Genomic DNA, 12,878 nt, shown 5'->3' with positions numbered 1-12,878 from the left:
TCTGCTTTTTTTCTGTAGTCTTCTTATATTGAAACTTTCCTTTTCTTCTACATATAATATTCCTTTCAGTACGTTTTGTGGTTCTGGCTTGTTGGTGATGAACTGTCGTAGTTCATTCTTGTCTCAAAATGCTCTTATTTCTCTGTCAGTTTCAAGATAGCCTTCCTTAATAAGTCAATTGTGTTTGATGGTTATTTACTTTCAGGGCTTGAAATAACATTCCATACTTTCCTGATACTGAGAATGGCTGATGGGAAACCTGGTGTTATTCTGATAATTCTGCTTTTCGTAGATGAGTTGGCGTTTTTCTTACAATTTTTTCTATTTCTTTGCTTTGTACTTTGGACATCTTTTATATAAGTTGTCATGGAGAAATGTTGTCTCTGGTTATATCTATTTAGGGTTCTGAAAGCCTCTTTTGCTCAAATATGTTTCTTTCTGTAGATTTGATGCATCATTGTATTAAATGGAGCCACTGTGCCTTTAGTGTTTGTCTCAGATTCCTTGTCTCATACTTTCTTAGGGTTCATCTCTTGATTGTATCCCCGAGTTTTTGGACACTGGCCATACCCATTTATTTTTATTTTCCTTATTTACATTTGAATGTAGTGATTCTTCAGTATTGTCCTCTTTCCTCTCCTCACTGAAGTCCAGTGTCTGCTTCCAACAATATTTGAATTTGATTCATTGGGCTTTCAATTTCCAGTTTTACTGTTGTTTATTCAAAAATCTCAATTTCTGTGATTTTTTTCACTTGATGACTTTTTCCACCATATTTTTGACATTCCTTTCCGTGTCTGTATTGAATTCACCTGTTTGTTTCTGTTTTCTTTCAGACTGGCCATTTTTATCAGAAAACTTTTGAGATATTTATTTGCCATTGCTACCCATCTTCAGTATCTTTTTGTTCAGTAATTTGGAAGTTGTATTTCTGGCATTTCTGGATTGATTTTCACATACATTGATTGGATATATCTTTGTGTGTGTGTGTGTGTGTGTGTGTGTGTGTGTGTGTGTGTGTGTGTTTTCTTATTGAGTAGCCTGCTCTTGAAGGTAAAATCCCCAATATCACCCAGTGAGTAGAACACAATTTACTTTGGCAAGCAGCATGTAATTCCCTTGCTCCTCTACAAGGAACTGCACAGCTGAGATGTGTCTGACTTATTGTGAATCTGCCATCTTTTTCATATTCACTCTCCCAAACTCTTTCCAAATCCACCCTCTTTCCCTTCCCATAAAACTTCATGTCTTTTACTTTAACCATTGAGGCCAATTTGTGCTATCTGAAATATTCCACTAAGTAGTCAACTTACTAGGAACTAAACACTTGGAGAAAACCAACTTTCCCAGTAGCTACCAGTTGCCAATAGCTTCATGGGTAAGCTTCCTTCTCCAAGCTCGGAGACAAGATCTCCTGAGTTAATTGGGATCATGTGGGTAGGGGAGAGGGTGCTGAGAGAAAGAGAGAGGAACACAGCTTTAGTTAAACTTTTAAATCATATAGGACAGTATCAACTGTGGATTATTTCAATAAACAACTAACAAGTAGTGTATAAACAGAATGCTAAAAATGAGGAATTTCTCTGAAGACATTTTGCTGTTTTACCTATCTCAGTTCATCAGTAAAAACATTTGCATCCCCTTCATGTCAATAACATGTGCTTTAATGACTTTTAGAACAACGTAGAAGCTGACAGTGGTGACTATGTGTCTCTTATGCAAAATAAAATGTGTTTAAGTATGATTAATAATGTTTAAAAATAAAATTCAGATTTTTTTAAAAAAATAAGATTTTAATTTTATTTCAGTAGTCTGTAAATATAATCTTCTGATAATGGACTTTGGCATTGACATCAGTTGAAAATAGACCAACTATCCATTCTGAGCATTTAGTCAAAACATGTAGTAGATATGTATCTATTCATTAATTCTATTGAAATAAGATACAATAGAAGAAAGTATAATAGACTTAGAGGGGAAACCCAAGGCCTGACCTTCATGACAGAAGTCTAAGAGTACTTCTGTGAATGTATCTCTATTTGTAAATGTGTCTATGGACACATATACAGAGGTTGTGCACATTTGAGAACTTCTGGATATAATATATAGTTCATATTAGGGTCATTAGAAACAGCTTGTAGTCCACTGAACTAGGTCAAGGAAAACTGATATGTAGAAGGAAGACAGGTACAAACTGCTGGAATTGCTACCAAACGACAGAAATGAAAAGTTTGGGAGATATTCCTTCATAAAGGACCAAGAATGAGACCTACACACTTAATGAAAGTTTTCATAATATTAATAATTAGGACTGAAGAGTATGCACAAGGAAGCTGGGAATAGACAATTAAGTAGGAACGTTTGAAGAGGTAAGAACATGTTGATGATGTTTGCTAATAACAATTATGATAATGTTAATGGTGGATTGGTATTTTTTACTACTTCCTGTGGTGTTCACAGCAAATACTACTGTGTTTATTTTAGTGCAGTTGATTCAATACTACACCCCATGGTAAAACAGAGCACAGATTAGTAACCTATTCTTCAAAATGAATAATTCAGTTTATGGGGAATACAGATGTTTTAGAAATAAAACAGTTATAAAAGTATCTGCCCTGGGGCGTTGCTCTGTTCCCCAACCTCCCCCATCAACCCCTGCTCACTTCTGCCTGAAACACCTCCCACCCCCCAGACAAGAGTGGACATGCCCAGACTGGGAAGGCCCATCCTGAGTCCAGATAAACCCCACCCTTGTCCACCCACCACCCTCTGCCATCCTGCTGCCACCAGAGGCTGAGCCCTCTGCCAGCCACCAGAGAGAGAGAGAGAGACCCCACCTGCACTCACTGGAAGAAGGGATGGGAAAAAGACAGAGTAAGAACACACTCAACAACAGACAAACCAAATTGACACCACCAGAATCTAGGGACTCCACACCAGCAAGATCTGAAAAGCCCTATACAGAGGATGAAGAAGAGATGGGCCTCAAAAAATTATCTTAAGAAAATGATAGAGTCCTTTAAAGGGGAAACAAGAATATCCCTTAAAGAAATAGAAGAAAAAAACAAGCAAAACATTACATGAGATGGAGGAAAAGACAAACCAAAAATTCAAAAAGTAAACAAAGCTCTTAAAGAATCTAAAGAAAGCCAAGAAAAAACAACCAAACAAGTGAAAGAAGCACTCGAAACAGTTCAAGGCATGAAAGCTGAAATAGAAACAATAAAGAAAACACAGAATGAGGCGATGCTGGAAATAGAAAAGCCGGATAAACGATCAGGAACTAAAGATGTGAGTATAACCAATAGAATTCAAGAGATGGAAGACAGAATCTCAGTTGTTGAAGACTCTCTAGAGGATATACAGTCATCGATCTAGGAAAATCTCAAGTCCAACAAATCCCTAACACAGAATATCCAGGAAATATAGGAAATCGTAAAAAGCCTGAACCTAAGAATAATAGGTATAGAAGAAGGGGAAGAAATACAGCTCAAAGGTACAGAAAACATATTTAACAAAATCATAGAAGAAAACTTCCCCAACCTACAGAAGGATATGCCTATGAAAGTACAAGAAGCTTACAGAACACCAAACAGACTGGACCACAAAAAGAAGTCCCCTCAACACATAATAATCAAAACACCAAACTTTCAGAATAAAGAGAAAATATTAAGAGCAGCAAAGGAAAAAGGCCAAGTAACATATAAAGGCAGACCTGTCAGAATCACACCTGACTTCTCAATAGAAACTTTAAAAGCCAGAAGGTCCTGGATAGATATCCTACAAACACTAATGGAGCATCGACACCAACCCAGACTACTGTACCCAACAAAACTTTCAATGACTATAGATGGAGAAAACAAGATATTCCATGACAAAACCAGATTTAAACAATACATATCCACAAATCCAGCACTAAAGAAATTTCTAGAAGAAAAACTTCAACCCAAGGAAGATAACTATACTCACAAAAACATAGGCAATAGATAATCCAATTTTACCAAACACAAAAAAGAAACAGGAGGGCAAAATCCACATACAATGACATCACCAACAATAAATCCAAAACAGGCAAGAACCAACAATCAATGGACATTAATATCCCTCAATGTCAATGGTCTTAACCTGCCCATAAAAAGATACAGGCAAGCAGAATGGATACGAAGACAGAATCCATCCTTCTGCTGAATACAAGAAACACACCTCAGCTTCAAAGACAGGGAATACCTCAGAGTAAAGGGTTGGGAAAAGATTTTCCAATCAAATGAGCCCAAGAAACTAGCTCGTGTAGCAATCCTAATATCTAGCAAATTACACTTCAAACTAAAACCAATCAAAAGAGATGAAGAAGGGCATTTCATACTCATTACAGGAAAAGTCCATCAAGATGAAGTCTCAATCCTGAACATCTATGTCCCAAATACAAAGGCACCCACATTTGTAAAAGAAACATTACTAAAGCTCAAATCACACATAATACCACACACACTGATAGTAGGAGACTTCAACAGCCTGCTTTCACCACCAGACAGAACCATCAGACAGAAACTTAACAAAGAAACAAAGGGTCTAATAGAAGTTATGACCCAATTGGGTTTAACAGACATCTGTAGAATATTTCATCCAAACACAAAAGAATATACCTTCTTCTCAGGTCCACATGGAACCTTCTCTAAAATTGACCACGTAATTGGCAGCAAAGCAAACCTCCACAGATACAAAAGAATTGAAATAACCTCCTGTATCCTATCAGATCACCATGGTTTAAAGCTGGAATTAAACAGCAATACAAATTGCAGAAAACCTACAAACCTGTGGAAATTGAATAACACCCAATTGCACCATTCCTGGGTTGAGGAAGAAATAAAAAAGAAATTGAAGACTTCCTAGAATTTAATGAGTATGAGTATGTAGACACAACATAACCACACTTATGGGACACTCTGCAAGCAGTGCTAAGAGTTAAGTTCATAGCACCAAGTGCCCACATGAAGAAACTGGAGAATAGTCACACTAGAGAATTGACAGAACAACTGAAAGCTTTAGAGCAAAAGGAAGCAAACTCACCACAGAGAAGTAGATGCCAGGAAATAATCAAACTGAAGTCTGAAATTAATAAAGTAGAAACTAGGAAAACATTACAAAGAATCAATGAAACAAAGAGTTGGTTCTTTGAAAATATCAACAAGATAGACAAACCTCTATCCAAACTAACCAAAAGGCAGAGACAGAGCATGCTAATTAACAAAATCAAAAACGAAAAAGGGGATATAACAACAGACACTGAGGAAATTCAGAGAATCATCAGATCATACTTTGAAAACCTGTACTCCACAAAATTCGAAAATCTAAAGGAAATGGACAGTTTCCGGAATAGATATCACTTACCAAAATTAAACCAAGAACAGATTAGCAGTTTAAATTGACCTATAACCCCTAATAAAAAAGAAGCAGTCATCAAAAGCCTTCCAACTAAAAAAAGCCCAGGGCCAGATGGCTTCACTGCAGAATTCTACCAGAAATTCAAACAAGAGCTAATACCAGTACTTCTCAAATTGTTCCACACAATAGAAGCAGAAGGGACATTGCCAAACTTTTTTTACATGGCTACAATCACTTTGATACCAAGCCACACAAAGATACAACTAAAAAAGAGAACTATAGACCAATATCCCTCATGCAAAATTACTCAACAAAATATTGGCAAATCAAATCCAAGAACACATTAGAGAAATCATCTACCATGAATCAAGTAGGCTTCATTACAGGGATGCAAGGATGGTTCAACATATGAAAATCCATCAGTGTAATCCACCATATAAACAAACTGTAAAAGAAAAACCACATGAACATCTCACTGGATGCTGAAAAAGCCTTTGACAAAATCCAACATCCCTTCATGATAAAGATCTTGGAGAGAACAGGAATAACAGGAACATATCTAAACCTGATAAAAGCAATATACAGCCAACATCAAACTAAATGGAGAGAAACTCAAAGTGATTCCTCTAGAATCAGGAACAAGACAAGGCTGTCCACTCTCTCCATATCTCTTCAACATTGTACTTGAAGTTCTAGCTAGAGCAATAAGACAACAAAAGGAGATCAAAGGGATACAAATTGGAAAGGAAGAAGTCAAACTTTCACTATTTGCAGATGATATGATAGTCTACATGAATGACACGAAAAATTCTACCAGGGAACTCCTACAGCTGATAAATACTTTCAGCATAGTAGCAGGATACAATATTAACTAAAAAAATCAATAGCCCAACTATATACAGATGATAAATACATTGAGAAAGAAATCAGAGAAACATCACCCTTCACAATATGCAAAAGCAATATAAAATATCTTGGGGTAACGCTAACCAAAAAAAGCGAAAGACCTGTTCAGTAAGAACTTTGAGTCTTTAAAAAAAGAAATTAAAGAAGATATCAGAAAATGGAAAGATCTCCCATGCTCTTCAATAGGTAAAATCAACACAGTTAAAAAGGCATTCTTGCCAAAAGTAATCTACAGAGTCAATGCAATATCCATCAAAATCCCAACACAGTTCTTCCCAGACCATGAAAGAACAATACTCAACTTTTTATGGAAAAACAAAATACACAGGATAGCCAAAACAATGCTGTACAATAAAGGATCTTCTGGAGGCATCACCATCCCTGACGTCAAGCTCTATTATAGATCCATAGTTCTGAAAACAGCTTGGTAATGGCACAAAAAATAGACAGATAGACTAATGGAATCTAATTGAAAACCCTGATATTAACGCACAAACCTATGGAACACCTTATCTTTGACAAAGATGCTAAATCTATACAGTGTAAAAAAAAGATAGCATCTTCAACAAATGGTGCTGGCACAACTGGATTCAGACATGCAGAAGACTGCAGAAAGATCCATATCTGTCACCATGCACAAAACTTAAGGGCAAATGGATCAAAGATCTCACTATAAATCCAGACACACTGAATCTTCTAGAAGAGAAAGTGGGAATTACCCTTTAACAAATTGGCATAGGAGACTGCTTTCTGAACATTACACCAGTAGGACAGACGTTGAGATCTTCAATTAATAAATGGGACCTCCTGAAACTGAGAAGCTTCTGCAAGGCAAAGGACACGGTCAGTAAGACAAAAACGACAGCCTACAGAATGGGAAAAGATCTTCACCAACGCTACATCTGACAGAGGGCTGATTTCCAAGATATACAATGAACTCAAGAATCAGGCCACCAAAACACCAAACAATGAAATTAAAAAGTGGGGTGAAGAACTAAATAGAGAATTATCAACAGAGGAATATGAAATGGCTGAAAGACACTTAAGAAAGTGCTCAAAATCCTTGGCTATCAGAGAAATGCAACTCAAAACAACTCTGAGATACCACCTCACACCTGTCAGAATGGCTAAAATAAAAATACCAATGACATTCTATGCTGGAGAGGATGTGGAGAAAAAGGAACACTCTTCCATTGCTGGTGGGAGTGCAAACTTGTAAGACCACTTTGGAAATCAGTATGGTGGTTGCTCAGAAAAATGGGAATCAGTCTACCTCAAGATCCAGCAATTCTTCTCTTGGGCATATACCCAAATAATGCAGGTTCATACAACAAGGACATATGTTCAACCATAGTCATAGCAGCATTGTTTGTAATAGCCAGAACCTGGAAGCAACCTAGATGCCCCTCAACTGAAGAATGGATAGAGAAAATGTGGTACATTTATACAAGGAGTACTACTCAGCAGAAAAATCAATGGAATCTTGAAATTCGCAGGCAAATGGATGGAACTAGAAGAAACCATGCTGAGTGAGGTAACCCAGTCACAAAAAGACATACATGGTATGTATTCACTCATATTATTTTTAGACATAGAGCAAAGGTTTACCAGCCTAGAATCATCTTCACCAAAGAAACTAGAAAACATGAAGGACTCTAAGGGATAAATGCATGGACTCCAGGAATGGGAAGGGGCAGGAACTCCTGAGCTAGTTGGGAACCTGAGGGTAGGGGAGAGGGAGCTGCTAGAATGAGAGGAGGAGAAGATGAGAGGAGGAAATAGAGGAGCAGAAATATTGAGTTGCGGGAAGAATAGAGGCGAGCAGGATGAGAGATGCCATGTTAGAGGGAGCAATTATAGGCCCGAGAAGAGATCTGACACTAGGGAGATTTCTGGAGACCTACAAGGATGATAGGAACTGACAATTCAGGCAATGGTGGAGAGGATAACCTAAACACCCTTCCCCTAAAATGAGATTGATGACTACTTTTTATGCCATCCTAGAGTCCTCATCCTATGGCTGATGGAAGCAGAGGCAGACATCCACAGATATACACTGATCTGAGCTCTGGAACTTAGTTGCAGAGAGGGAGGAATGAAGATCAAAGGGGTTGGTACCAGGCTGGTGAAACCCACAGAAACAGCTGGCCTGAACAAGGGGGAGTGCACCGACCCCAGACAGCTGTCTGGGAGGCCAATGCAGGACTGATCCAGACCCCTGAACATGATGTCAATGAGGAGGCCTCTGTACTCTAGGGGGCCCCTGGTAGTGGATTAGTATATTTCCCTGGTGTAAGAAGGGATTTTGAGAGCTCAATCCACTGGACACAACAGGAAGGGCCTAGGCCCAGCCCAGGGTGATGTGGTGGACTTTGGGGACTCCCTGCTGAGGGCCCTACTCTGCCTGGGGAGTGGAGGGTGGATGGGGTGAGGTGGTAAGTCAGGGGTGGGGCAGGAGGAGTGGGGGTGAGTGGAGGGGGAGGGAGTAGGAGTTGATATGTGAAACAAGCTTGTTCCTAATTTGAACTAATAAAAAATAAGTATCTCCCCCTGTTTTGTCACTTCCATCAGCTACTGGATGAAGGTTCTAGGACGGCATATAAGGTAGTCATCAATCTCATTATCAGGGAAGGGCATTTAAGGTAGCCTCTCCACTATTGCTTAGATTCTTAGTTGGGTCATCTTTGTAGATCTCTGGACATTTCCCTAGTGCCAGATTTCTCTTTAAACCTACAATGGCCCCCTCTATTATGGTATCTCTTTTCTTTCTCTACTCTATTCTTCACTTCCAAATAATTTTTATCATTATCCTTTCTGGTGTTTGTATCATTATCATTATCTGGTGTTTGACAAGAATTTTTGGACATAATTTTTACAGATGAGGATCAGAGAAATTGAAAAATTCATTCATATGTTATATATGATTATATATACACATATATGCAAAATAATCACAGAAGTATATGTTCATGTTCTCATGAATTCTACTGATTTCTAAAAACTGCTGCCTTGCATTGTAAATGATTGATGTAGTTTAAAAATATATATTTTCTATGACTGATAGTGTTGAAGGGACAAGGGAGGATAAATTTTATTTATTGAGTAAATAAATAGATACAGAATAAATTCTTTTTGGGTTCTCTTGGATTTCACGATGAATCCCCCAAATGTACAGCTCTAAGACTGAACTTGCGTGAGTTATTGGAGGAATGTAAATATTTGAATGGAGTTTTTAAATTAAAGAGTGTATATGGTCTTTGAGAAACATACCACCTGGAATAAATGAAACATTAACCACTATGTTGAACAGCTCTCCAGCCATGAGTATGTGTAGGTAATAAATCATTTGCTGGACATTTTACATTACAGTCCATACAGGGAGCATAAGAAATGTTCATGATTGTCATATAGTCATATAGGAATTTCTGGGTTTAGAAGGGAGGGCTGAAGGAACTGATAACTTTAGGGTTATTATTAAATAGGTATTAAAAAGAGAGCTGCTTCAGTCTGGTGTTTCAAAATGCATAGAAGAATGCCTTGCCTGAGTAGATGCTGATAATAACATGCAGGATTTCCATTAGTTGATAAAAATTCATAGAAGCCCATAAAGGTGCAGCCTGAAAACCAAGCCACTAGACCTTGGTTATCGCTAGGCTGTATATTTTCACAAGATAAGGGCTTATATGAGTGCGGTTGCCACTTCTTTAACTAAATGGTTTTTGATGACTTTCCAAAGATACTTTTCTCCTATGACCCTGAAAACATCAACTTCTAAATTCCATAACCTGGAGCTTCCATGAAAAAGATCCACAAGTTCATGGGCTGCTAGCTTTTAAATATCCTCAACTCTAGTATCCATTTTATTTGTGGTGTCTAAGAAGCAAAAGGCTGTAAATTGCCCATAAAGGACAATTAAGTGCTACGCTTACATGTTCTACATGGGTAAAGGGAAGCCCATGTCTCCCCCAAGAGTATCGTAGAATGTACAGAATGTACTTAAAAACCTTTATCCCCGCCTCATAACAGCCTCCCCTCATTAATTTTGTCTGCTCTTCTGATCTCATTCTGTTTCAGGCTTTCCAGATGGCAGATGTACTTCCCAATATTAGTGTTTTATTGCTGTTCTCCTGTGAGAGACGTGCTTGCTTGTTTCTCCCCTCCTCAAGTGGTTCTAACTTCCTGTTGCCCATTCACTGCTTAATGGGATCATGAATGCTAACTCTGTGGAAATACTTCCATGTCTTCCTTGAGAATTCCTAGAGAATCCAGGAATCAATCGGTGACCCCGTTTGAAATGGGTCCAAACTATCAGGGAAGTTTCTTGCCCATGGCCCTCCACAAAGCATCCTTAACTTCTTTGTTCCTTAAGGTGTATACTACAGGGTTCAGGAGGGGTGTGATGACAGTGTAGGTCACAGAGATCAGCTGGTCCTCATCCCTGGTGTTCTCTGATTTGGGTTTGAGGTAGGCAATGGAGGCACAGCCATAGTGGATGACGACCACTGTGATATGAGAGGCACAGGTGGCAAAGGCCTTCTTCCTACCCTCAGCAGAGGCAATCTTGAGGATGGTGGAGATGATAAGGATATAGGAGATAAAAACCAAACTCATGGGAATCAAGATCACCAACACACTTATGATCAAAGTCAGGATCTCATTGGCAGTGGTGTCAATGCAGGAGAGTTTCATCACAGGTCGGATGTCACAGAAGAAGTGAGCTACCTTGGCGGTGCAAAAGGGCAGCCGGAACACAGCTGATACTTGTATCATTGCTACAATTAGACCAATGCTACATGCTCCCCACACCAGCTGGAGGCACACTCTCTTGTTCATGATGACTGAGTACCTCAAAGGGTTGCAAATAGCCACATAGCGGTCATATCCCATGGCTGTGAGCAAGAAGCAGTTGTTGATAGCCAAAGTGATGAAGAAGAACATCTGAGTGGCACAACCTGCCAAGGAAATGTGCTGACACAGGCCAACAAGGTTGAAGAGCATTCTTGGTATAATGACAAGTGTGTACACCGTCTCTGAAGCTGACAGGGTGCTCAGGAAGAAGTACATGGGAGTGTGAAGGTGACGATCAAAGCTGATGATGGTCACGATGATGACATTACCTGCCAGGGTTAGTATGTACAGGGCCAGGAACACAACAAAGAGTGTGAGCTGGTGCTCACGGAAGTTAGAGAAACCCTGGAAAGTGAACTCACACACCAAAGTGTGATTCTGTTTCTTCATTATATCATATATGATATCTAGGAAGAAAAAAATATTAGTGATACCAAAAAGGGTGATATTGATAGGCAGGAAAATTTTTGTTGTTGATCAACCACAGGTCGCTTTTTATTTATATTCCCATCCCCATCTAATTTTTTTTTTGAGAGGTAGAGCCTGGGGGGCTGGTTCAGCATCCTCAGTATGAAGAAATTACATGGCTTTTGGAGTTGAATGCTGTAAATCGTTTGCTTTTTCTGTCATGTGTTTTCATATCTTGGGTAAGGAGTTAACATCCTTAAGACACGTTTCTACATCCCTTATAGGGATGTAGTGATAAGAATATCACAGCACTGTTGGCATACAAAAAATGCTATTAACTACAAGTTAGAACTTTTAAAACATTGAAAATGCTGTCATGTAGAGTCCTAGATGCTGTAGCTACCTACTTACTCCTGAGCATCTAAGGTTTCATGGAATGGGGGCTACTGCACTTACAGATTACTTTTTCATTCTATTCTCTTGACTCTGATGCTCCTGTCAAAGCTGCTCTACCTTTCTCTTCCCTAGATGTCAGTCATTTTTCAAAACTAAGCAAGTCATGTTCTCTGTGAAATTGTTCTCCTCCCTGGTCCCATCTATGTGTCCTTGCATATGTGGGTAGCAGAGAATGTTTTGCTTTTTTTACTTATGTATTGCTAGCATCTTGTTGTGCCTTAGAAATCACAAAAGATACTCACATATATTATTTCACTTTATTGTATGAGGACAAGATTGTTGATTCTTTTGAGATGAGGAATTTGAGATCATCATCTGTTTTATTAGGAATTGTCCACATACATAGACATCAAAGGATTAAACTAAGACTCAGACTTGTCTTCTGACTCCTTTTGATTGTTCCTTCTACCACACAAAACATCATGCAACTGTCTCTGTCACAGCTAGACAGGGACCGTGCATCCCCACTCTGCAACCTCTGTATGGCCAGTGCAATGCAAGACATGGGTGTCTCCTTCAAGAATCATAACAAATCATTGTTCCAGCAAGAAATTGCCCACTAGGAAGCAGAAAGCCAAAGTACTACAGTGACCTTTTCTTCAAGGAATGGAAGGGATCATGTCTTAACCTCTGTCACATTTTTCCCTCATGACTATGCTGTGGCAGCAACAAGCAAATAAATAATTGGGTTACATTTTAACATTGAAATTATGTCATCAGAACACTGACCAGAAGCACCTCATTATAAACATGTAATTAGAAAACATACTGGTAGTGCATTTTTTCCAGTAGTCTTTATCATCTCTATTACTAACCAATGTATAATTATGAGAGGTTACTTTTAAAATAATTAGTTCAGTAGTAGAAGGATATATTTT

The 12,878-nt window shown here is 38.6% G+C and overlaps 1 protein-coding gene across 1 annotated transcript; it reads right to left on the bottom strand.

Annotated features, from left to right (window-relative positions):
• Positions 1–10,596: 10,596 nt before the first annotated feature.
• On the bottom strand, positions 10,597–11,526 carry LOC100756527 (olfactory receptor 10J1). Its single transcript, XM_027419048.1, has one exon. It carries the CDS (start codon positions 11,524–11,526, stop codon positions 10,597–10,599), a length of 930 nt encoding a protein of 309 aa, XP_027274849.1.
• Positions 11,527–12,878: the final 1,352 nt, after the last annotated feature.

This window comes from Cricetulus griseus, chromosome 5 (genome assembly GCF_003668045.3).
Source record: "Cricetulus griseus strain 17A/GY chromosome 5, alternate assembly CriGri-PICRH-1.0, whole genome shotgun sequence".
Lineage (NCBI taxonomy): Eukaryota > Metazoa > Chordata > Mammalia > Rodentia > Cricetidae > Cricetulus > Cricetulus griseus.
This window is presented reverse-complemented; position numbering and strand designations above follow the sequence as displayed.